The sequence below is a fragment of the Caloenas nicobarica genome, chromosome 1 (genome assembly GCF_036013445.1).
Source record: "Caloenas nicobarica isolate bCalNic1 chromosome 1, bCalNic1.hap1, whole genome shotgun sequence".
Taxonomy (NCBI): Eukaryota; Metazoa; Chordata; class Aves; order Columbiformes; family Columbidae; genus Caloenas; species Caloenas nicobarica.
Window position 1 is genome coordinate 139,086,595 of NC_088245.1, and position 26,799 is coordinate 139,113,393.

General features: G+C 48.3%; 1 protein-coding gene across 3 annotated transcripts in view; it reads right to left on the bottom strand.

Moving 5' to 3' along the window:
• Positions 1-7,938: 7,938 nt before the first annotated feature.
• The window catches only part of VANGL1 (VANGL planar cell polarity protein 1), a 45,878-nt gene continuing 27,017 nt past the window's right edge, over positions 7,939-26,799 (bottom strand). Inside the window, exons 5-9 of one of the 3 annotated variants that reach the window (XM_065653969.1) lie at positions 20,932-21,065; positions 17,553-17,685; positions 15,298-15,532; positions 13,779-14,051; positions 7,939-8,762 (exon numbers count right to left, since the gene is read on the bottom strand). In XM_065653969.1, the coding sequence (XP_065510041.1) occupies positions 13,791-14,051; positions 15,298-15,532; positions 17,553-17,685; positions 20,932-21,065 (763 nt within the window). In that variant the 3' untranslated portion in view covers positions 7,939-8,762; positions 13,779-13,790. Of the gene's footprint in view, positions 14,052-15,297; positions 15,533-17,552; positions 17,686-20,931; positions 21,066-26,799 lie in introns of all 3 variants that reach the window. The other 2 variants (XM_065653959.1, XM_065653951.1) reach the window with 2 other exon arrangements.

Here is a 26,799-nt window from a genome sequence, read left to right on the forward strand (position 1 = left end):
CTCCCCTTTCAGCACTTTCATCAAGAGGTTTGCTGAAGGACCCCCGGCTCAGAGAGAGAGGGAGCAGGTGGGACTCAAGGTCTCATTTATGTACATCGGTAAGGAGCAAGAACAGGAGGCAAAAGCAGCAGCTCAGTAGTCTCCTAATCTGTGGTCAAGGGACAAATGGCGCTTATGTTACTCACCTGAGCAAAGCACTTGTTTATCTTTACCTTGGGGCTATTCTCACAAGTAAAACACGCACAGTTTCACCCTGCACAAGGTACCAGCCTGCACAGGCCCTGCAGCTCCAGATCAGTCACCATAAAGTGCTATGGATTTCTGTAAACGTGAAGAATGAACAAAAAGTTGCTCCACTGCCTTTCCCAAACAGCACTGTCTCTGCGTATCCTGATTGCCTGGGTACTCTCCACGTACCTCCCCTCCTGCTGTGGATGCCTGTCTGTTCTGGTGTGCCCCTCTCTAGATGCTCCGAGAGGTACAACTTACACGGGCAGAGCAGACAGACGCTGCAGATGGCACTACAGGCATGTTCAAATGCACAGGTGTTTCACAGGCACCTACACATTTCAACACATCAAGTGACAGAGTGCTGGGGAAAAACAACGCAGTGGTGCTTAGGCTTACACGCTTAAGGCCAGTGAGGCTGAGTTCATGTTGGGGCTGGTGGGGCTGGTGCGAGTGGTTTATGGAAAGTTTCCCTTGAGTTATGAGAGTTAGGTCCAATCCTACAGCTGCTATTCCTTCAGGGTGCCAGTGTAGTCCTTGATGGAGCCGCCCTTTCCCTCTACACTCATGCCCCCCATTATGGTTTTCATGGTTCTCTTTGCTCACAAATGGGAACTTTTTATCTTCAGCTTATGGGATAGACACATAAAAAGTTAAGAAGATGTTGCGGCAAAGGAAGGATTGCGGCAATGAAGATGAGCAGGCAGCAAAGCCTCTCACATTCACCTATCATGCCTTGTCTGCCCTGAGTTTATAGTGACTGAACCACTGAACAGCGTAATGCCCCTTGTGAAGAAGATGGCAGCTTGAATTTGAGTGTCTTCCTTGCAGGGACAGGTAAGATTCCACTGTGGGGAGGTATCACACGCAGCACCCCAGGCACAGGCGCTCCTGGGCTCCTCTGTCAGAAGTCGGCACAACCAGCAGGTGAAAGGCACAGGTGACCCCGAGGAGCAAAGTCAGCCTAAACCTGCCACTACACACTCAAAAGGAAAAGGTCAGTACGTTTGGATGAGGAATCGGCAAAAAAAAACGTATTCACTTATTAAAAAAAGTGTGCATATGGGCAGCACTGTTTCTGCAGGCAAGTCTGTTAAGACTGTCCCTCTCTTAGAAAACAGTTCTTTTTCTCCGAAGTGTTAATTAGACATTCATATGAAACGTGTCTTAATACACATAAAGACAGACAAGGAATTATAGTTTGCCCTCATCCAACTGCAAGTGCTTCAAGCTGATCAGTCACTTCGAAGTACCCCAAAAACCTAGCCCTACTAGCCCCCAATAATATTGAGGCTCCTCAGTTGCAAGCAGTATGTGGCAAGAACACAAATTCATGTGCCAACTCCTCCCAGGCCCCAGACATGGGGGTAGGGGCCACAGAAGAAGAATTTGTTTGGTGTGCTGTACAGCAGGCCACCCTGTGTCTTGACCAAGGGAGAGGGAAACCCATCAAGAGCCATACACTACAGCTGTCATACATGGAGGAGAAAGCTTCTGCCTTTACAGCGCATCCAAGGAGACTGATGGAGGGGCTCCGTGATCCAGAAGCTGCTCTAACATCAGCCCTTTGGGAAAAAGTACCAGAAGGAGAGGACAAGGGAGGCATATTGGAAGTCACAGTTTCCTCCATATTTTCAGGGTCAGCAGTTTTTGTGATGTTTCTGAGGAGTGCTGAGAGACTCCTGATCTGCTCTTGGGAGAAGAACGGCCCCGTAAGTGACACCAGAGATCTCGGCTGCTTCCACCCCACTGCAGAGCTGCTCAGCCAGATGCCAACGTGCACGTACAGCCAAGGACACCGGCTGCTTCTCTGTGTCTGTCCACACATCATACCTAAAAAATGATTGATTCATTACCAAGACCAAACAAAAAACATTGCGTTTTATTCTCAGAGCAATAGTTAGACAGGAACATGTCACTTCCCAGCTGCCACTGATTTGCACTGCTGTGGAAACAGGCCAGGACTGCACCTGGATTCTTCTCTGCCCCAGCAAAGCTTTGTTTTTTGGGGAAGCCTCACACACGGCCAGTTGCACGTCAATGCCTGCACTTGGGGGGCTGAAGAGGGAGAGCAGCTCAACAGGTGAAAGGCCCCCCAGGGCAAAGCAAACCGCTGCCTGGCCCAGCGGCCGGCTAATGGCACACCCCAGGTATGCCTGTGCTGTGCAGTGTGGTCCCATCCGCTAGAAACTGGAAGCAGCAGAACACAGCAGGAAGGGTAATTAACCTCGGTAACGAGGCTGCGCCAGCAGGACAGTGTCCTGCCTGAGACCTAAGAGTCTGCGTGTCAACCCGCGGCGCCGCAGCATCCCCTGCCTTTGCCTGCTCCCCTGCACCACTAACACGTGGGCCGAGCAGCCCTCCAGCAGTCAGCAGCTCCTGGGGCCAGTGGTGGCTCTCACACCTGCTTGGCAGAAGAAGACAATGACAACATGGACCACAGGGCAGGGTCCAGGGCAAAGCCAGCCCCCTTGGCCCTGCTCCCAGAAGTCTCTCTGCCAGCTTTCAAAGGTGCTAAACTAACTAAAGGGACCAAAAAAGAGTTACAGAGCTTCCTCGCGGCTTGAAGACCCATTTCTGGAGTCAGATTACAGTCAGCTTTCGGGATGGAAGCAAAGATCCTTCCCCTCCCCTTCTGCTTCCCCTTGTGCCTTCTCTTGCCAAACCCCTGAGATGAAGGACACCAGCAAAGCACTCCGACGACTTCTGGTATTGTCCCTAATGATATGGACAAGAAGAAAATACAGCTGTTTAACCTTCTTTTCCTCCCTCTTGACTTATTACTCTTCTGGTCTTCACTGGCTCCCCTAATTTTTTTTGCTGTTTCTATCTTGCCTGCCCTCCTCTCCTCCTCAACCCACCCCCACAGCATATGGTGTTCAGGGTTGCTTAAGGACGAGGCCTTCCCCTGCTGCTTGAGCTCATCCCCAGCCCGGGCAGACGGCAGCCTCCCTCACACCACTGCCAGGAACCAGCCGTGGTGGCACCCCATGCCAAAAACTGTGGCTGTGAACCTGGGGAGGGACAACGTTTTCTCCCTGAGGAGAAAGCTGACCAGATAAGGCCGACGCTGGCTTTCCTTTTGTGGGGGCACGTGTTGGACATGTTCAAGGCGAAGCTGTTTCACCAGCCTGAGCATTGAGGAAACACCAGGATTTTTTTGGAGTGGGCGTCTTTTCCCATTGTCCCAAAATCCAGATGAGGGACCATCACCCTTTGCCCCAGCCCCGACTGCTGCTGCTGCAGGAAGAGATCAGTAACCCCCAGTGCCGCCAGTAATCACACCAGTATACTGCCTGAGCAGAAGACAAATGGCATGACTTCATGCATGAGAAATAAGCCTCGAGGGTTAAATGAACCAGGTTTGCTGGAGAGTTTATCCCATACATCAAGGGCAGCCAGAAAGCCAACTACCTGCCCAAGAGGATCAGCAGCTGTCCTGACTGAGCCATCCCTTGGTTGTGGGTGGAAAATGACTTAAATAGCCCTGGGTGACCTCATCCTCCGCTTGTGGATTTGGAGAAAGCCTGGCTTGAATCCGGTCCCTCACTCAGTAATGCAGGTAAAAATAAAATTATGTTCGACAAGAGAGCAGCCCTGAAATTTGCCTGGTGTTAGATTTTTTGCTTTAAAATTCAATCCAACATGTCAAAGCCCTGCTCCTGCTAGGGACAAAGAAAGAGGCTATTGAACGACAAAAGTAACCAAATGTTTGAAGAACATTTTAGTCCCTGCAAAACAAAATCGCTGCAGGAATTTGCACGGCTTCCCACAGTCTAGTTACTGAATTACTAAACCAGTTTCTCCCAACCACTTACAAGGCAAAATTATAATCAACTGTAGGATCTGGTATTATGAGTACTCAAGAAGGAGCTTTTACAAAATAGAAGCTAAAAGGTTTGCAGATCTGTTTCACATCTGTGGCCCAGATTTAATCAGCTCCTTCTCGTTCATGCTTTTAAAGCATGCCCATAGCATCTGACTTGTACTGAAGAGAGGTCCAAAGAGCTAAAAAGTTCTGAGTGTCTCTGAGAAGCTGAATCAAATGTGTGCTATCAATAACTCCCTTCTCTCCATGCATCCACTTTTCATTCACGCTATCTTTTCAAGTAGTAATAAGACTTTTAAAAAAAAAAAAAAAAAGAACAAAAAAGGAAAAAAAGAAAAAAGAAGAATGAAGAAAAAAAGGACAACCATTTGGAAGCGTGATTTTTGCCTTTGGAAGAGACTTTAAATGTTTCAGTTTACAGAGTAGCTTCATGCCTAGAGCAATTTGTAGTGTCTCTGTTTTTAAAATCTTTGTACCTTCATGTTTCTAAGGATGCCAGAGGCAAAACCACACCCTGTTCTCCAAGGTTTTTCCCACTGACCTCGCATTGACTCCTCCTTGTCTTACTGCATCTCTCAAGGTTTCGTTGCTTCCTCCGTACTTTGGTATGTAAGCAAGGTGGACGCACTGAGCTATCCCAAATGCACATGCACAAGGCAGAAGTTACCTCACTTCTTCCTCTTCTAGATTGTATGCCCACACAGATCCCAAAGACTACTTGCTCCTTTCGTCTTGGCCATGGCCTCAGTAGCAAATCACCGCTCTGCTCCTCCTGCCTGGCGGGCAGCAGTGTCCCTGTGCGAGGGCTCTTGGTGTCCCCAGGTTGTTTGCATTAGCTGAGCTGGAACCGGAGCAAGCCCCAAGCCGTGCACAGAAGTGGCCGTCTTCGCCCCACTCAGCTCCCCAAATTATGGGGGAAGGAAGATCAGCTCAGGGCTTTGGAGTGGGCTGGCAGCCTTGCAGTGGGCCCCAACCCGATCACAGACTACTGTATAAGCAATAGACAGGAAAAAAATAAAACAAACCAAATATTTTCCAGGGACATTATGGAGAGGAACAGTGAGATGAGGAACAGGAAAACAGCCTGCTTCCCACTTGAGGTACTCTCTATTTTACCAGCAACCTGTCAGCATAAACCAACACACATGCTCACAGCAGGGCTGTAAAACTTGCTACAGCATTTCAAAGCAACTTTGGGTAACGTTGTTCATATATAGTGACTTGTGCACATGCAATCACCCCACTACACCATCCCTACTTACATCTGCCGACATGTCCTGCCCAGTGCTCTCTCTTCTCTCAGGACCTCCTGACCCAGCAGCGCATGGATGCATACATGAAAAGGGAATGGACGCCCCCGCCCCAGTGCATTATCTGTCAGTACCGGAAAGGACTGTAACCTAAACCCATCACCTTCCCAGTCCAACATAAACTCAGGAGTGGTGTTGAAAGACAAATCAAAGCGCTCTGCTCGGCCAACTCCCAGCGCACCTTCCCTTCCTGCACGCTGTTGTGAGACACCACGTCCTGCTGAGAGATCCTCTTCCTCTCTCACCCACCCCACCTGCCCCTGAGCTCCCGGACCCCTGGCTTGCCGTACAGACTTTCCCTGGAAGCCCTCGAGATCAATCCCTCTCTGTACCTCTCAGTTCAGATCTGGGGCTGGGACAGCAGAGCCAATACTTAGTACCAGGAGAAGCTGTTTTGGTGTTTGAAGCCCTGCCCATCTCTACAGCCAGATGTTTCATTGAACTATCAATTTAGCTAACAATTTTGCACAGTGAGGTGTTCCTGGTGCTTCATGCAAGGCTATGGAGCTAGCTGTGTAAGGTGACATATCCCTTTCTGAACCCATTTGTTATACCCCGTAGTCTCTTTGCCCCATACTTCCCCATTGAAATTCTCCAAAACTGGTATTTTCTGACACCCCACCACTGTGACGCTTGGTCCCATTAGCTACTGGGATCAGTCAGTCTTTTTATGTACTAAGCCACACGTCAGCCACCAGCCCTGCTCAAATGGTCCACCTACCCCAGTGGCTGTTGCTATGCTGTCTCACAGTAGCCACAGCCCTATGCCCTTATGGTCAGGAAGGGCACTGCAGGAGAGGCATCTTCTTCCCAAGTGACCCTAGCATGGTAGGTCCCTCAGGCACCAGGTCCCTCTAAGCATTGTTTGACAGTGAAAGCCTCCATCCCTTTTCTGTCAGAGGATGCGGTCGGTAATACTTAACCTGACATTGCACCTGAGGCTCCATCACCCCTCAAAGAGTCTCGCAACTTCAGTGAAAGGCTTGGCCAAACCAGAACAGCACCTTCAGCTCTATTTTCTGCTGAGCTATGCACCACAGCCTCATATGACTCAGGCAGCTGAGCTCTGGGCGAAAGCTGGGGAACTGGTCCCTCCAGCAAAGCCTGTTCCTTCCATTGGCTTCCACAACCCATGGCAGGAGAGAAAGTGCCACAAATGGCAGTAACTGGGTGTTGATTCGGTATCAGCATTAAGCCACAAATAAAACAGAGCATGCTGAACACGAATGTAAAGACACAATGGTTGGACTCGATCTTGATGGTCCCTTCCAACCAAAATGATTCTATAACTCTCACGGCCTAGAGTCTAGGATAAGGCTGATGAGCCCGTTATCTTGTTTGTGCCAAATTCCTGCTTCCTACACCTTCTCACAACACACTTGCAGCTGGCTCCCACAGAACATTTACCTACGCAGCTCCAGCCTGGCAAGTCAGGTCTTCCTCTGAGGAGCAGGAGGGGACCAGCAAGGGCTGCTGACCCATTGCACAGGCTCTGCAGGGCAGTAGCAGCATCGTTTCCTTTCCCTGCCCACCTCCAGCAGCTGCACTGCAAACAGCCCAGGGCTGGGCACTGCCAAAGCACCAGGAGGATGAGGAGGACAGAACAAAAGCAGAGAGACCAAGGGAGGGCAGGAGGCAGGACCGAGCACACCACTATCCCACCCTTCCTGCTTCCTCCCAGGCTTTAGTTTAGTGCGCTGTATCCTAAATACATCCATCTCTCCCCACCAAGCAGAGAATTACCCACATGGATATTTCTCTCCACCAGCATTTATACGTGTGCTGCTTATCTCCACAACTGCTGCACTGTAATTTTCACCACACAGCAGCATCCTGTGGATTTTTCCAGCAGCCGAAGCCACAGCTGCGAGGCCAGGTAGTCCCCATCAAAAGGGGCTTTCCTGAACAGCAGGTACCGAAGACCCTCTAAGCAAGAAGGCTGCTCCCACCGTTCAGAGCTCTCAGCTTCCTGGCAGGGGAAATGGGAGGTGGGGAGAGCTGTACCCACAGGTGCTGTTGGGGTGAAATCCCTGCACATTGTTTTGGCAGAGCACAGGCTCGCATCCACACAAACGAGGAGTGCTGGCTTTTCCTCCTCTCACAGCTCCTCCTCCCTGCTGGGTGCAAATAAGGAACTCTGCCATGAATCCTGCACTTCATAATTCCTGTGCAAACTACCAGAGAAGACAGGAGGTAGAAAAACCTGTTCCCACTCCAGTCATGTCCTCTCTGCTCCCCCCCCTGCCCCCACCACACACCCTCACCAGCTGCATTTGCTCCCCATCCTTTGAGATTTCAGGTGTTCAAAGCACTCACCTACCAGTCTTTCTTCAGAAGTGATAAATGAGTTTGCATTTTACTGTGGCAGGGCAGATCAGAAAGGTCTAGAACGAGGGTGACAAGAAGTCAGCCTCAAAAAGGTTAAACCACATGTTTGCAGGGCCCCTCCCAGCCACAGCTAAGGAATGCTTGAAGGCCAGAAAAGCTTTCTTTTTTGTCTGAAAGGATAAGAGGAAGGAGTGTGACAATCGAATCTGGTTTCGGTTTATTTCCAGAATTTTACTGTACAAAATATGCAAAGTGTAAAACAGTTTTATATTTCAGTTTAAAAACAACAAAGCCCCATCCAGCTATAACTTAAGAGAACCCAGCTTGGAACAGAACAATTTGCTAGGCTAGACCCACAGTGCATTAATGTCACAGACACCAGGAATTTGCTTACTTAAGTTCACAATTAGAAAAGAACAGAAAGACCAGGTACCATTGCAGTTAAAGTCACATGTGCAAAGAGGGGAAAAAAAAATGCTGGTTAGTGTCTATTAATTAGAAAACCTTGGCAAAACCCATCTTACTATACACAGTTTGTGTAGAAAAAGAGTATTACACAGTGATCAAAAGAGGGCAAGGGAAGGGCAATCTCTCCTGCCCCCTTCCCCAAGACACAATAATGCTGAATCAAAGAAACAGGCACAGAAGAGTGTAAGATTCCTTCACAGTTATGTCTGTGCAGGTAGCGAGCCCCAGCATCCCCCTGTGCACACAGGGGTACCCCCCAAGCATCGTCAGCACTGGTGAGAGGTGCATGGGAAGCAGCCGGAGGGAAGGACCAATTCCCCCTCCGGGCAGAGCATAGGGCCGGGCTGGCTGCTGCCTGCAGGGCTCCGGGATGTTACAGGGATAAAAATGCAGTCTCTTGGAGGGATGCAGAGGAGCAGGTAACACGAGCAGTACTGCTGGTGCTGCAGGAACCCAGCTCAGGAACACCCCAAAGTGAACCGCACCCATCACATGGCAGCTGTCAGAAACGGCAACTCTTGGTCATCATCTATCGGAGGCAGCAGCTTGAATGCAGGAGGATTCATATTCCTGTAGGAGACTTCATGGCCCAAAGCCATCTTCTTTTAGGAAAACAGAAATTTGGAGCGTTTAACTTTAATTTTTTCTTTTTTTCAAAAAAACCCTAAACAGCTCAATCCCAAGAGCGCTTCCTTCTTAACACAGTTTAAACACCAAACCACCAAGCCTGGCTCGAGGCTTTTAGACATGTATAATGCACACACCTATAAGAGGAAAAAAACCCACATAGCCACACACAAGCTGAATGAGAAAACAGACATCTGTGCACACATCTCACTATCAGCTCTCATACAGCAGGGCAGAACTGAGCAGAGGAACCTGGGATGAGATTAGAGCATTTCTGCAAAAGACTGAAGAACTTTTGTTTTACCTTCAAAAAGGGCAGGTTTACAAGTTTGGGTAAGCAAGATGAAATTGGCTTGAAGAGGTTTCCACATTTAGCAGAGTATGGATCTTCCCAGTTTCTTCAGCAGCAAGTGTTGGAAACAAACACATTTCAAATAAGACTTTTAAAAGCAACTCAGGCAGGGCCAGCTTTAGAAACTGCTTCCTCACAGCTTTTGGCATACTTGGCAACAGCAGATTCCCAAGGCTTTGTGTGGAGATCCCCATCCCAACAGAAAAGGTTTAGAGGCTCCATGAGGGTTGGGATTTGTTCGGATCTCTCCCAGATTTGTGCCTTATTGTCAGTTGCCCCCGAGCTCCAAACTGCAGCCCCAGCACCTCCCATCTCAGTGGATACTTGTTGTTCCTCACCAGGGAACTTCAGGGGAAGAAAAAAACCCCACAGCGAGAGGAGGATGTGAGCTAGAGTGACTGAAGTGGCTGGCAGGAAGATTTTAAGGCAGAGGTCAGAGGAATAGCTGACAAGAGGCTGAAATCAGATCTGCCATTCTCTCCAATTTCCCCCTTCAGGGAAGATTGCTCTTGAAGGCACTCAGGACAACCCCAGAAGCTGGAGCTGACCTTGCTCTGCGAGCAAGCTGCATCATGCCAACTTTTCATCATGCACAGTGCATCCCTCCCCAGCTCCCCTGCTGCCTACAGGGGTATGCAGGTGGCAGCATCTCCCCTCTGCAGGGTGAGAAGTGGTAGTTGCAAGCAGCTCCCCCACGGAGCCTACGCAGGGATGGCTGCAGCCACACGGCAATAAGGAGCCAACAGATCTGCTAACAAACTTGGCTCAGGCCTCGTTACATAGCTGTCAAGGTATTAAGGGTCTAATATCTGCCCATACACTCCTAGAAGCTGCAAGAAATCAGAATCTTTCACTGTTTCGCTACAAAATAGAAAGCCAGCCTTTGTGGAAACCCACAGACATTTCCATCTGCTCCATCTGAAAGACTTAGCTGCATCTGGTTTTGGAAGATCTCAGCAAAACACCCAAAGCCTTTAAAGTATCCAAGCAGCACACTTGAGAGTCACAGGAAAAACGGCAACATAGAAGTGAGGAGTGGGGCAACACAGCACCCTATCGAATGGTTCAGCCTTTAGTGAAGGATATCCAGTGCAAGGATCTCCTCTGAGGGGGACATTGTCCACTTCACCACAAACAGGGTTGTCTTATAAACCACTCGAATTCTAAAAAACAATTCCCAGCCAGGTACAAGCATCCAGGCTGGGAGAGAGGAGGGAGAATATGTACAAGACGACAGTGCAGGATAGGAGAGGCATTTGGAGGAAAACAGCCTGGGCTTGGCTGGCAAATCCTACAAGCCTTATTTGTGCTCAGCTCTTGGCAAGCTCTGCAGAAGTAAGGACTGCAGGATTTCGATCAGAGCTTCGCTCCCTGTGACTCGATTCTTACTCATTAGCTGGCTATAAACAGAATTAAACAAACCAGTCTGCTCTCACTGCTCAGTATTTTTAACAAAGAGTCTGAATCCCTATAGACGCCACAGATGCATCTGTGGATCTCAAAGCACTTGACGACAAGTTGAGTTTAGCCTCAGCACCCCAGTGAGGTAGGTATGACAGTGGTCCCCTGATTTTGCATGGAGAGGGGAAACAAGAGAGACCCTGAAAAATAAAATGTCATTAAAAAAACCAAAACAAACAGGGAACACTCAGGAGTCCCGATTCCCCATTTAGTCTATCCTCGCCCCTAAGCAGGTTGCGTATCTCTAGGGAAACCGCTTGAGAGGCGAAGTCCTCTCCTTCAGATTTCATCAGGCAAAGCATTCACACTGCTAACACAGGGAAGAGCATTTAATGTAGGAGTTGGCCCCTCGTTGACAGTGTCCTTTTCAGCGGCAGGCAGAAAAGGCAGCGCAGAACCACAGCACACAGACGAGAAAGCAGACTCAGAGCAAGCACACGCCGCTGCCGTCTGGCTCTCCACGCGTTCAGTGATTTAACACAATTAAGACAGGAGTTTCCTGAGCAGACACTGTCAGACAACCCCCCTTGTGAGGGAGATAAAAAAAGGGAAAGAGATCCTGGGAAAATAAAGTTTTGCAGAGGTGCCTGTGACGAGGTACTCTCACACACACGTTGCACCCAAGCCCCCAGCAAGGTGGTTTTTGTTCTGGCTTCACAGAAATGAGCCAATTCAGCCACAGGCAGTAGCCTCCACACAGACATAAGCACTCCAGAGTCTCCCAAGCTACTGCGAGTCTCTCCCACCTTGCTGATTATGCACATCGCAAAAGCCAGATACACACATCTTTAGGAGAGCCAAGTGTGAGATACTATGTGCTCCCCCTCATTCTTTTTAATTTTTTTTAGATAAAAGAATGAACCAATCTAATTTTTCAAAATAATACAACTGCGAAGGCCACAGTTAATAAAGGAGTCCCCATACAGACTACCAGAAATCCTGACATAGAAAGAAACCAAAAACATTAAGTTCAGAGATGGGAAAACTCTACTTACTTCCCATCCTTTAAGGGATGTGGGCGTGATCCTGTCATGTATCGCACCATCTAGTTTCTTTGCAACTACATCTGGCACATTACATGAAGAATACAAGACCCAGGTGACTACGATGCACTTGTAGAAAGGTGCAGGAGACTGCAGGTGTCACTTGGATGGGGAATCATCACTCTGGACTCTTGCTCACCAGGGTGTTTCCTTGATCCCAAGAGGACTATCTACAGGTGCTATTGAAGATGCAGCTCTCTTGCTGCTGAAGCTGGAAGATGCTGGACACCCCTGCCCTGTCCCCAGCACCCCGCTTATGGCCACTGCTCCCTCCCACCAGCTTGTGATGGGCACTGGCCAGCCCACACCAGCCGCGCCACGCAGGACTGGCAGAGACCCACTCCCTGGTCTTAGCGGGGCCACCTCCCACTGGTGAGAGTGGAGACCAGCTCCACAAGACAGTGAAGGAGCCCAGGGAAAGCCAAAGGGCATGGCAAGGGCTGTCACAGGCCCCCTCAGAAGATGATGCACCCTGGCAGTGAAAGGCATTGGCTTATGCACCTTGCTGAATCGGGGCCCTCTGTGTTAAGACATGTATGGAGGGCAGGTCAGCTCCTGCCTGATAGAGACATCTGCATGGCAAAAGACTGGGCAGAATGAATCCAGCATTTGCATTCACATGCGCAAATCCACGGCCACAGAACTGGGGGGCTCTCAGAGACGCCTGACCGAAGGCAGGTCACTGCCAGCCTCGGAGGTGGCTCCAGAGTCACACAATGCCCTGTGCTGGCAATCAGACTTCAGACACCAGTTTAGGCTCATCATTAAAAGCAAACTTTTCAAAACTCCGCAAATCTCAGACGACAGGAGTCACACATGAAAGCTGCACTGATGGGCAAAGGCAGCCGGACAAACCAAACTGCAATGTAAGAGCTACGTGTCTCACACAGGAGCAGATCCCAGCACTGAGCAGCACAGAAAGGCCAAGAAAGGCAAGGAGATATTCAACATTCAGATATAGTTTGGTATTTCTTAGCTATAGCTGAAGGCGTACGGTGCAGAAGGACATACTGCAGTGTTTCCAGAGCACAGCAGCTCTCCAGAGCAAGTGCACGTGGCTGAGGTCAGCCCTTCCCTGGCTCCTCTCCTCAAGCAGGGAAGTGCTTTTGCACATCTTTCCTCCAGACGAACTCAAAGCCAGCTAGAGAGGGAGGGGCACATTCCTGCCTGCAGCCCCTTCCCCTCAAAGAGGCTGTCAGACACAGAGACGGTCTGTAATTTATCTGAGGAGGAGCCAGCTACTTCCCTACCCTGTCCTGGTTCAAATACACAGCCCTTGCAGGTGCAAAAGGAAGTGACGGTAAGGCAGACCCTGAGGGGACTGTGGCTGGAGAAACACATTCGGAAAGCCAGACAGAAGGGGACAGAAATGGGGAGCCTTGGGAGCGCCTGACAAAGATGTAGGCAAGCAAGTGAGAGATAACAGGGAGCTGTGTCACACAGAACAGTTTCATTAACAAGCACTGGTAAAAAAGATCTGCAAGATGGGCTGATGCAGTTCAAGACAAGCAATTTCAGATATAGAGACACCAAACCCACCCCCCTACCCTCATACAGGTCCAGCACGGACAGAAGAGGGCACATGGAGGGGAGGAAAAGAATAAAAGTCTTCAGTCTCCAGATCAGGTGGCTCATAGAGGCAGAATCCTCTCACATCCACCCTTCGATACACTCCCTGAGCGAACAGGGACTGTCACCCTCCCACGCAAGGAGGTTTCTACAGCGGGGAGGTGAGCAATGCGCTCTTAGAAACAGCTACAGGTAGCAAAAGCAGAGACACAAAAGCAAAAGGGTGCGCATGGCACAAGGCAACACTCCAACAAAAATACCGACATTGCAATCAAGTGAAGAGAGCATGAGATTTACAGTATGCCTGGAAAGGGAAGGGAAAAGAAAAAAAAAAAATAAATCTGTTCTGCCTCCAAGGCTGAGCTAACTGAGCCAAGTCACCCTGTCACCTCTTAAGATATTTCTTTCTAGATAAGATATCCCAACACCCCCCTCCCCTTTCCAAATAAAGTGCAGATGGTCAAATATTACTGGTCCATCATCTGCCAGTTTCAGTCAGCATTAGGGAAATTAAACCCAAAAGCACAATATCGAAAAAAAAAAAAAGTCCCCGAACAACCCACCCTCAAAATCCCTTAGACTGAAGTCTCAGACTGTAAGCGGAGGACAAATTTATGAGATTTAGGGTCTATGAACTCTTCTGAGAGTTTGATGAAGGGGATTTTCTTCACATTAACAACAAGGCTGAAGTCCAAGCACTTGAGGACAAACACAGTGCCGTCTTGTAACCCGCTTGTGACCGCTTCCTCGCTGACAAGCGTCCACTGCTTGGAGAACCAGCGATCCTTGTCGTACTGGAGGGTTGGGCCCGGGTTGAGGTAACGCTCCAGGAATGCCTGCCGACAGAGGGACACGCATTAGCGCCAGCCCCACAACTCGCTCTGCATCAATGCTCTCTTCACATCACCAGATACAGCTCTGCGAGCACAGGCTTGCCACACTGCAAATTGTTTCAGCTTCCACACTTCAGCAGACATCCTCTCCCCAGTCCCTCCCAGCTTTTCAGACCCCAGGAGCAGAGACAACCACCAGGAGATCCTCTGAGTCCATCCCAGGAAGCCTGCAAAGTTACAGCCCCAGCTTCTTGCTGTCAAGACTGCTACCCAGCAGCAGTTCAGTAAAGTAGAGGTCATTTCTCCCCTACCAGCTGCATAACCCATCCCAAACAAGCAGATGGGATAGCTGGCCCTCCATTCTTCAGGCCAAGCTAAGGTGGAAAGCAGAGGTTTCCATGTTTGCAGCCTGACTGAGGCTGCAAAACTGAAAGCAGAACATGGAACACTGTTTGACATCATTTGTATTTTCAAGTCTCCTTTGCAATCCTAATGGCAGCAGAACTCCTCCTTGCATCCCTGGGCAAGGTCCCAGGTAGATCCCAATGGGAGGGTGCTCAACCCCATCTCTTGACAGCATTTCTACTCTTAGCATAGTAAGTCCTGGGTAAGTGCTCAGGAGTAAATTCTCATATTTCTAACCCTTCTCAAGGATTGTGGGGTGTTCTTAGAGGGGAAGGTGGAGAGTGGGAAGGGGATCATGTGACCTGTTTCTCTCATCTTTCAGTCCCTCCATGTGTCTACAAGTCAACAGTCACGGGGGGCAAAGCAGCAAAGTGATGTCTGACCAAGCAGCCCATGAATTAGAAACACTGTCAGACAGACAGGGATTTAGACAATAATTAGAAGCAGTCCAAAATGGAACACTGCAGAGGGAACCAAAAAAAAAAAGTGGTCCTTCGCAGGTTGCCACCTGGATCATGCTGCTACCATGAGCCAGCTGGGAGAATTCCCCTTGACTCAAGGCCACCACCTTGAACACTTCTTTGGTTCTTCCTTTGCAGAACTGGATATGAGAAGAATTATTTCATAGGCACTTTCAGAAAAAAAAAAGAGACAGAAGATGCTGTAGACGAAACATTACTTCCCTTTAAGATCTGATGCCACCTGCAATGCACTGATCATATCACAGACAGGAACTATGAAAACCTCCACTCACCTCCCTTGACTGTTTTCAGTTCTGCATGCACACACAGATGTGCCATCCCTTTCTCCCTCCTTACTGCATCAACATTAGAGAAAGTGTTACCTTTGGTGTCATGTTATTGGTGATGCAGAAGGACAAGTGTTGCAAGATGCTCTCCATGCTGTGGTACTGCTGCTGGCGGGTGGTGCGAAGGTACTTCTGCAGAGCTCTTGCCATGGAGGGGAAGATTGCCTGGGCTGCTTCTCGAGGGTCCATTGTCTCCCCTGGAGCTTTCTGCTGTTCCTCTGCCTGAAGGCGTTTGATGTGAGTGAAAGCCTCCTCTACTGCGACCACAAGCCTGCAGAAGGAAAAACAGGACAGCAAGAGTCATAACAAGAGGGGTAAGATGGGTCTGTGGTTAAGGCAAAGCCTGAGAGTCAGGATTTACAAGCTCCTATTCCCATCTCTGCCACTGAGTCACTGCCTGCCATCAGACAAATTACAGAAAATCTTCTCTGCTGATAGTCAGAGGGGTAAACAGCAGCTTTTTTTCCCTTGCCCAAGCCATCCAGCAACCGAGGGTCATAAACCAGGATTAACACTTCAAAAGCCCAAGTGTCATACTTGTTTCTGCCAACACAGCATGAACATCAGCTACATGACCCAAACAAGACACAGCTGCCCTTGCCTTCAGTGCATGCCTTTGCAAACAACGGTTCCAGCACACAGTACTGCAGCGTAAAGCATAAGGACAGGCAAGGAGTCAGGAAAGGCTGGCTATAAACAACCATGACCAGGACACAGATTGCTCTGAGACTCTGTGCTCACAAGCTGCTGTCTGCTCGGATTTACACCAGCTGGGTACAGAACTTGTGCTGCCAACTGATCGCTCTGCATCCCTCCACTGAAGAGTGACAGGGCTCCCGTCTTCACTCCTAACACTGCAGCTAGAGACACTCCCTGCAAACCATTCCCATGTTGGCACAGGTGAGCAAACACCAAGACAACATCATAAAAATGCAAACAGAAGGATATGACACTTGCGAGTTAGCCCAGTACTAATTAACAAGCGAAGGTCTACGCTGCATTTAGTGAGGAAAAAGCAACGATAACGAAACGGTCACCCAACAAAAAACCCTTTTGCTGCTCCAGACGGGACTTGTTTCACACTAGATTTCCACTCAAGTCATCAACTACTCTCCACACTGCTCTCAATATCCAAAGCATCTTAAAGCCAGTGGAACTGGAGACAAGCAGAGGTATGGCACACTGCATTCAGATGACATATGACAAACAGAACGAGAGGCCTTGACCCCTGCCCATTTTGTTTAATTTGACCTGGAGGAGATGGGGGCTGGAAATGAATTTCTAATCTCCTCATGTCTTTTTGTTGCAGCTCTGACCTTCCTCCTTCAAAATATCTGGCCTAATCTTCTAGTGACTGATGGCTTTCCCCTGACTAAGCAGCCGTTCTAATCAAAATCAGCATGCAACGGAGATGTGCCCGAGTTAGGATGCTGTGCTGCACTGAAAGGAAAGTTTAAGTTCCTATTGCTCCAAGGCTGGAAGAGACCCCAAAATAGAGCTGACATAGAGCACAGGTCAGACAGAAGCAGGCTGAGGAGACACACTGTGCCAGCACTTTCCCAATGAAATACAAACTGCCAAAACGAAACATAAAACAAGCCAGCTCCCTCCAGTTACAGCACATTCTTTCCAAACACAGCTCAGTTCAGGGGTGCCTGTCCGTAAGCAACTTGCCTCAAACTGTTAAGTATGGTAACTACAAACAGTCATTAAGCTCCAGAGCAAATAGAGGCACTATCTCGGGTCACCTCAACAAAGCATCAACTCTGCAACCTAGCGCAATTGGCAGAAAACATACCTACGGTCCAAGATAAAATGCAACCGCTTGTGGTCTTTCCTCCTCAAGTCATTGAAAAGGGCAGTCAAACTGCCCCTGTTAGTAGTCTGCAAACACAAATATTCTCCTCGCCCATGAACAAGCAACACCAAGTGCTCCACTGATCCTGTCCCTGGATTACTTGAGCTGAGATGACCAGCCTGGGCATAGGGGGAAATAATGGGATTTCCCACAGCGAGTAACTACAGATTTGTCAAGCACCGGACTGTTCCCTAATCCATGACATTGCATTAGCTTATCTGCATACTATACATAAGCTCTGCTTTATGCACGTTCTTCAGATAATTCCAATTGTAAGTTGTTGCCGTCCCTTATGCATCTGGGTTTCAGGTGCTTCTTTGCTGTGACAGGTTTACAGCCAACCCCCAGCCCTCAATCATGGGTCCCCCACCTCTCACCAGGCTCAGCAAGCCCCCTGCCACCGAGCCTCACACCCGGGACAGGGTGGCTTTACCTTGCACGGCGTTTTTTCACTCGGCGCTCATGGTCGGCCTCTTCGTAGTAGAGCTCGTTGTGACTGGAGTCCCTGCGACGTGCCGCGGCTGCAATCATGGCACGGGACTGCCCCGACGCGTTGTTACCTGGGCCTTCGGGAGGCGAGGACGAGCAAAAAGGAGATGAGAAAGGTGGTGTTACTGCCACAGGGCTGGGGCTGGGACAGACCAGCACCCCACAGCACCTGTCACAAGTGCTCTGTGGCTCCAGCTGTCCCAGCCAAATCTATAAACCCTTCCCCAGTCCTCAGGAGCTCTGGTAGAAACCCTGCGAGGCAGCACAGGCTTAGAGAAGGGGCTTTGGCACGTGGAGGAGGAAAGTTAGTTGGGATGAAGGATCTCACGCAACATACACAAAGGCAGAGGTGAGGTGCACATGCCAAAGATGCAACTTACCACCCATTATATATGTTTTCAGTTTGAAGGCAAGGGCAGCTGGAACACATCACATTTCAGCAACAAGACAGTGTGTGAGCACAAGAAGTGAGGAGTTGGAAAGAGGAGAAAGACAAACACAAGAACATCATGAGACATGGAGATGAATGAACAAAAGCCAAACTCCAGGCAGCTACGTGCAGGGAGGAAAAACAGGAGGCAGAGGCAGCAGGGTCACCTTTAGACGAAGCACAGGGTTTTCCAGAAGGGCAAATGCTGTCAGAGCAGCAATCCTGCGATAGGGTACACTGGGGTCTATAAGCGTAGCAGCTTCTCATGGCACTCTGAACAGCACCTGCCATTACAGCTTCTGTTGCTGTTAACAGCTACAGCAAAGCTGCGATCTGCTCTGTAACACCCGGCCAAGTGACAGAGCTGTCTACTACAAGACCTTAATTAGTGACCTTAAAATACAGTAGTAGGTTCTGCAGCTCCACCATGAAGCTCACAGGTCTGGCTGTTCAGGCAGACAGAGGAAGAAAATGTTGCCCCAGAAGAGTCTATCAACCCTTCTACCTAGATAGAGTAGGGTCTACCCAGAGGGAAAAAGGAGAAGCCTTGGACTGCCTCCAAGCCACCATGAGCTGCTTTTCTGACTAACTGCTCTGAAAGCCCACACTCTCAACCGGCAGTAGTTAAGGCCAACCAATTGCACAGACATGCTTAGAATTGTTCTGCTCACGCAAGGGCAACTTGTTAATTTTTTCCTAAAAAGCACAAACCAGATTCCAAGACAGAAGCTTAAAGCTTGGCAGTGGGAAGGACGAGCATTCACACAGACAGCTTCTTAAAAGCCTAAACACTTCAGACTTTGTTTCACAGCTCTGAAATGGAAGATATGACTCAAGGGAGACACTCACTCCCAAATTTGGTTTAGCAATTTGCCTCATTGACTATGCCTGGCGATGAAAATCCTAGTTTTGAAGGTGAGCCTACCCACTCTATATAACAGAGATTACAGCATGATGTTTTTCCTTCCTGGCTGCTCCACTATCAAATACAAAAGCTGCCAACAAATTAGGCTGCCTTAATAGCGTTACTCTCTTTTCACATGAACAGTGTAAGAGACTGTCAGGATGCCAAGGTAAGCTGCAGCCAGAACTATGCTCTGCTTTGCAAAATGGACAGGAATCTTAAGGACATGCCTCTAAGCCTGAGATTTCCACAACCGCCCAGGAACTCATAAGTGCCTCAGAAGGGACGGCATGAGTTTTTGGGCCCTGGCAAACTCATGAGCTTGACATTTGGAAAGGCCTGCCAGCCACATATGGAGCATGCTTCTCGTCCCTTCTCTTCCAATAAAGTTTTGTGAGCTAGCAGCTCCTAAGCTACTAACACTACCAGACTGGAAGATTTTCCTCCAGGCTTGCAAGTCCCAGTGTCCCAGCAGATGCTGCAGGAACAGAGACCCTGACACCTTCTGAAGAGATGCTGCAGCGCAGGAGAAGACAAGCCAGCCAGTAACCGGAACGGCACGTCCTGCAGCCAGCCTGGCGGGCCGCTGGGTTTGAATGGTGGACAGACACCTGCGGGATCGGGAAGCCCTCACTTTCCACACACCAGGCTTCATTCAGAGTGAGCAGCTGCAATTAGAGGCTTCGCCTCTACAGAAGTTGAGTGGGTCTTGTTTGCCTCCTCTCTCCAACCCAACTTGTTCACTCCCACCTGAGAGCTTCTTCACTCCAGGCAACAGGGGATACAGAATGGGCATGCCTGCCCCTCTCACTTCACCCTGCTCCCCCCTTCCTCTGTCAGGATGGGGACATCTCACTGTAAGGATCTAAATATCCAATTAATTTTAGGGGCTCAGGAGTGCTGCATCAGGTTTGGGAAACGTTTACCGTAAGGTCTTTGAAATTTCTAAACTCACCAAAAATTAACAAACAAAAAACCACCACCTATAAGGCACTGGAACTTTACTGAAGGCAAAATAGTCATGTCTTGTGTTTTTCCATGTGACAGATATTCTTTGTATTTCAGTTCACACCCTGCACACAGAGCCACCTTGCTCAGCTGAGTCACTTCAGTCCCTTCTCCCTTCCAGCTCTCAAAGCCTTCCAATACTAACAAATTCATGAGCAGAATGTGCCTTACCACATCTTGCGACAGGACTTCAGCCATCCTGCGCTATTAAATCTTCCCCACGCAACTTCAACTCTTCCATCAAGGGAACACACACTTCTATAAAGGCTGTAATGGCTGCTTATCAAGCCTAGCTTTCACTGATAGGGTTTAAGAGTGTCAAATGATTAAGTCCAGTTTTTACTGCTCTGAGTGTCCACAGGGATTCACCCGGCCATCCTCCCACAGGCCTGTTTAAAGTCCAAAAGTTTCAAACTGGTTTACAGAATGGTAAAGCTCAAGGGGAGTAGTTATCTGTTGCTGAATTTTCACAAACTGCTTAGCATCACCATGACTTGGGAGCAGGGCCATGCATAATTTACTGCTAAGGCTGCTGCTTCTTCCCACATTGGTATCAACCTCCTTCACTTTCTGGAAGGCTGCCTGTGGAAGTGGCATGGGAAACGACTGAGGAGCTCATTTAGGTTAAAATTTGTATTTATTGTACTAGCACAAGCAAGGAGATGGCCCAATGGCGACAAAACGCAGGGACTGCCTAAAACAAGTAGTGGTGACAAAAAGTGCTTGACAAGCCACATAATAATTAAGCCTGATCCAAAACTTGGCCGTTTCACCTGGCAAAGACAAAAGCCTTATTGTGGGCTAAACACATCTGTAAAGTCATCTGGAACCGGTAAACTCAGCACTGTTAGGAAGATTTCCAGCAAGAGACAAGGATTTGGCAAAGCAAAAAGGTGAGAATGTGTGCATAACAAAGCATAAAGCCAACCCAGCCCTTCCCCATCCCACCCAGTCTCAGAGACTACATTTCACCTCACCTACCATCCACATTGTAGACTTTCAGTCCAGCCATATGCTTGGCTGCACGGGATTTGGAGGCTGTTAACAAAGCCGGGTTGTAGACTGTGAAATCTCTGTAGTAATTTTCCAGAACCACCAGTGCAGCTCGCTGGATGCTGGGGTGGGGAGGGGGGAGGAAGAAAAAAAAAAGAAAGAAAAAAACTAAGACCAAACTCCCAAAAATGCAACAAGTTCTATTGTTTCCTTTAAATAAATAAATAAATAAAATTTAAAAAATAAATAGACACATTATTTGGAACAGGGTTGTCATGCCCACAGAATACGCAGAATGTTAATTACTCTCCCTAGGACCTGAAATTTCATTTGAGATGCAAGATAAATGTCTCTGCCCTCACCTCAAATAGGGGAAGGACAGGAAATCCCTACAAGGGCAGCACATAAACCAAAGCACTAGGCTGCCTGAAGTATGGGAAAGAACAGAACAAGAGCTCAGGCTGCCTCAAGCTGGTAGGTAGGGTAAATGCGATGCAGAGACCTTGCCCAGGCTGAAGATCAGAGCACCACGCTGGTTTTGCTGCAGCTGGCCGGCCTTGATGGAGGGACCAGCTCAGGATGGATGCTTTCCCCTTTGAGTCATTTTCAGCCACACCTCGCAGCAGCTCCTCAGATCTCCTCTGTCCCAGCACTGACAAGAAACCAACCTCTTCAGCTTTCACAGCAAGATAAGATCGCTGCCAGAGGAGGGATTACCTCAGTATTGCTTGTTAAATCCCAGGCAGGGACAGAATCAGGAGCAGTGACACTCCCTCTGTCCCTTTGAAGGGATGCCTCTACATAAAGTGACGACACATGGGAGCAAAACACCACACGTGCCAGCAACAGGAAAGGCTCAACCCAGAGGTATCTTCCTTTGCAATCACTTTGACAACAGAAACATATCCGTAGGCACTGCTACCAAGAAAGAAGACAGTATTTCAAAACAAACCAGAGCTATGGTGTTTAGAAATGACAATACACACAGAGGATCTAGGACATGGATCTCTCCACGTTGCTCCAGCTCCATGTCCAGCCGACAGTAGTATTCTCAGAAAAGCACCAAGATAGTCGATTCAGCCAGCGGGAATTTGCCAAGAACCCAAACTTAATTTCATTTTGAATCCATAAAAATTATAAGGGAACTGCCAACACATTTGTTGCCAGTTAATTGTAAAGTTCACACTTACCAACAAAGCTTCTCCTAAGGAAAGCAATCGAGTATTCTCACACATGTTACAACATAGGAAGAAAACACTACAAGGATGGTAACGTGGGAAAAGACGACATAAACCAATTAAGACCTAAATTCAATTCTCAGCACTACCACTGAATCAGTGCACACTCCCAGAGGAGCAATTTAAATTTTCCCGTGCCTTGTGCCAATATTAAACTTCTGCATCACACCCCAGTAATTTAAACACATACACTCTCTCGGACACCATCATTCTCCAGCTGCCCCCTCCTTCCACTGATCAGTGATTTAAGCACAGATGCCAGCCCATTCACAAGATTCTGTGAAAAAAAACCAAACCCAGACTTGTTCACCACGTACCTTCATCAGTCAGTATTATTGTCTGGCACAACATAATTCATTAGTTGTACGTCCTGAAGATGATTAATTTAGCTTTCGAAGCAATTTCCATCTTTAGGACTGTTTGGTGAGGTCTTTTGCATCCAGCAATAGCATCTCAAAGAAGCTTTACCTTTCAGGTGCCAGTCCTTCATATTTCCTCATATCAGGTTTGTTAAAAGCAACTCCCTTTAAGCACTCAGCTACTGATATGTAATAAAAAGCCACTATTTAATCAAGGAAATAATTTTCCTTTAATGAAGTAGTACAGACTGACCCACTGCTACACACACGTAGCCACTGACACAGAACAAGGGAAAGCCGGTTTCTTTCTCCCTGCCAAAGTTCTGATTTCTACTCTGAATTTGCTGCAGCTTAAAATAAAAATTTCATAAAAGAAGCCATGCGGCAGCAGCATATATTCCCCTTCTGACTGCATTCAAACATGACTAAGTTTTTCCATGTCTGCTTCCCAGAAAGGTAAAACTCCACAGAGTTTCATCTCAAAATACATTTGGAAAACTAGGACCAATTAAAAACAAGAAGATAAAAATCAGTTATACTCTGCTAATCCACTGCACTCATTTCAGACAGCATTGGGACTTCCATTGCAGCAGTGGGAAATGTTTGGGAGCTGCTTCATTGACCAACTAGCTCTATTAGGACAAAACACAATGCATGACAGGATAGAATAATTTATTTTGATACATACACATTTTCCCTGGACCCCACAGAGCATGTTATCATCAGGATGCCAGCTTTCCCCACCCATTAACCCTTCCATCCCCTCACTAAGTAACCTATCCCACCAATTCATTGGCACGCGCACCCACAATCCAAACGCAATAAAGCTTTTACATTGCAATAAGCAACCGCCATTGACTCAAAAATTAAAGCCTAGGTATTTTTTGCTGATGCAAATCCAGTACAGGCTCAGTCCCACATATGAGATACCCCAATCACACAGAGGGTCTGCCCTCTAGGGAGAGAACTGTAATTAAACATCAGTTTCCCATTTTTGTCTCCCATGTAGTCGAGTGTAAACATGTTAGGTTAGGAAGACATCTGTACTCTGACTCTTCAAATTATCTTTTAGAGAAGAAGGAGGGAAAAAAAAAAAAGGAAAAAAAAAAGAGAGAATTAAAGAGAAGATTCTCCAAACAAGAAAATTAGAAGGGTCACAATAATTAGCAAGAGTGAGGAGAAGGCTGAATCAGAGCCTTCTGGGCTGTGTTGCTCAACCTCTTCACCCACATCAAGGGGAAGCCTCACCCTGCACAGTGCAGGACAGCCAGCCCTGCCCCATGCGGGAGCTACAAACCAACAAGAACCCCATCTGAAACCGGCACAGCCGTCCCAAACACGGCAGAAAGGGACCCACCGCACTTGTGCAACGCCATGTGCAGGGATGGGGGGTAACCACAAGCAAATAAGCATCCGGAGCAGCTCTGAGGAGCAAAGCAAAAACGCTAAGGAAGCCTGCAGGCTCCCGACAGAAATCCAGGGTTTTTTTGGGACTTTCCACTGCAGGGTAGACCCTCTCCTGCCTTGTGAGGAAGGTGAAGAGGCTGCAGCAAATCTCCCCACCCAGATGCCAGCTCCAATGGGGATGGGAGCTGGCGGCCGTCCCGGGGCCCGCGTTGTTCGGAGGCTGCTTCCTCGCAGCCGCATCTCTGGAGGGGTTCAGCACCACGTCGGTCACTGCGTTCATTCACCCCCCACTTCAGCAAACCGAGGCTTTCCTTGGCGTGTAGGATTTTGAAAGAATGGGGAGGGGCAGGAAGAAAACGAACAGAAAGTCTCAGTACTTAATTGCGTGTTTGGAGAAGGTCAGAGTGAGGATCGTCCTCACAATTCTATGAAGAAGGTCTGGCAGCTCAATGTACTCCAAGCATTGTAACAAACTACCAGAAAACAGAAGAGCATATCAGGACACAAAGAGCATTTTCATACAACAGTTCTGACTCAAAACCTATGATATGAGAAAAAGCCTCATGCACAGGCCAGTGGCCTACTAGAAACCAAGTTTTCCTTGCAAACAGTAAGGTTCTGCGTTTCGGTACTTTGCATTTTGTGTAGTTGGAAGGTTGCTTTTTTTTTTAATTATTATTACTACTACCCTGAAGAAGGCCATGTCACAGCATGCTGCCAAGAGGGAAAGCAAACAAGCAGACCCAACAGAAGCACAGGGTACCTCAGTGGCATTTGGCAGCAAAGAAACAGAGAATCCTTTACAAACAGTAATGAATTAACTTTTAGAGGGCATCCAAGGAAGTGGACGAGGGGACTATGTGACACAAAGGCAGCAACTATTGCCAATTTTTTCTCTCAAAAGGTAAGTCAGGAACAATTTCGCCTGGATACTTGGTGGTACATGGAATTTTGATTTGAGTCTTGCCACACTTGGCAGCTCAGAGGCTATTTGGGCTTTGTATTTGCCTTCTGTAACATAGCTATACCAACATATGGCTTTTTTAGAAGAATTCCAGGAAAACAAGCCAGTGCTATACTGAAGCAAAGCACAAGTAGTGTGTTTATATTATCCAAATACTGGCTTTGGGCCGTGCTGGTTTCTAGTAAGAGAGTTTTGAGTCTTCTAAAGTGGTGAGGAAGGGTTAGTGAAAAAGAAAATAAGGAGGAAAAAAAAAAATTGAAGCCACAACTCTACAGCCAGAGTCGCCATTGGACACACTAGGGTCAAACCCAGCTGTGAGTCATTCACATGGGTTGGTTTAGTAGTTTTGTGCTTTCCTGCTAAGCTAGAAAAGTAGCCTGTCATGGCACTATACCAACCACCAGCTAGACACTGCCGATCATCAGAGGCAGAGGAGTGCCTCATGCTTTTGCAACAGATAGAGATTAAATATACATCCAGAAAGAGCTGAGCCGTTTGCTACCACAGCACTTACTTCCTTACCTCGCTACGGATGCAAATCCTGCAGCAGAGTTCAGGGTGAGCCACACACCTAAAATCCACAGGGATGGCCAGATAGGCCTGATCAGCCCTGTGCTAATTGAGGGCTGAGGAAGTCTGGGGTTATTTAATCAAACGGTTCCCAACACAGACTCTTCTCCTCCAAACAACTTTTTTTATGTTCCCCAAAACAGACACAGCATCAAAACAAGCCGAGGTCTCTAGGCACACAAAATACATGCCACAGCCAACTGGGAAGCTTTGGCACCTCAAACAGAAGCTGAGCAAGGACTGCACAATGCAACCTTCCACGCAGAGCTGATTTTTCCTTACTGGCTGTCTCCAGCCTACAACTGCATCAACTGTATCTTCTGCAAGAGGTTCTGAGGTCTCCTGGAACACTGAGCTGCTCATCCAGAGCACTTCTTGCTCTCTAGCCGTGCTGTCAGCTCACACCCAACAGCCTCAGAAAACTTCTGCTCCTTCCGAGAAGCACCCTACAATCACATCTGCCTCCTGGAAAACTCCTTTCCTTCACATACTCTTTTGCTGGGCCCAGAGCTGGGGCTCAAGTTCCTGGTTCTTTGCCACACTTGATTGCTCTTCCAAAGCACAGTCACCAGGACTGAAGCCTCAGAAACAAAACTGGAAATACCCATCTGAAATGCAGAATTAAAGCACTTCCCACACCAGCAACACCCCGATGGAAACTCTTACAGAAGGTATTTCTACCATCCTCTACACAGACTTGCCACCCCACCATGCCTACCATAGATAGTGGCGAGGCCACCACAGGCTGCCCTGGCAGATGCACCCGGGGCAGCACGGCCACATCAGGGGCTGCCTCTCATGAGCTGGCAGGGCATGAGGGATTTGGTACTCACTGTCCTCCCCAAGCAGCACCTTGAAGCAAGGCTCCCGAGGGGACCAAGGCCATGCAGGAGCGCTTTGCAGTAGCACCAATGCCTTAGCTACAGTTCTGTCCTCTCCAGCAAGCAGAGCAGAAAAATGCCTTTTGATCGTCGTAACTACAACAGCATTTCAGCTTGGTAGAGTCAAGGGAACAAGGCTGCAACCTCTAGGAACAGAAAAACCACATTTTCTTGTCAGACAACTACAACTGAAGTCCCTAGTCTGCTAAGGCAGCCAAGTGCAATCCTCGCCCTCCCTGGAACAGGCACCAGGCAACCGGGATGCAGCAAGTTTGTTTTAGATACCTGTCTTCTGGCATTTGGTCAGGCAGGGAAGAGAATTTGCAAGGTCAAGCCTTTAACAGGGAAGGAAAGCTCAGCACAGTTAACAGGTTGTCACTGTGGTGGCAGCACGACTGCTGCCCCCAAGGAAGCGAACGTACATCTATTAACGGCGC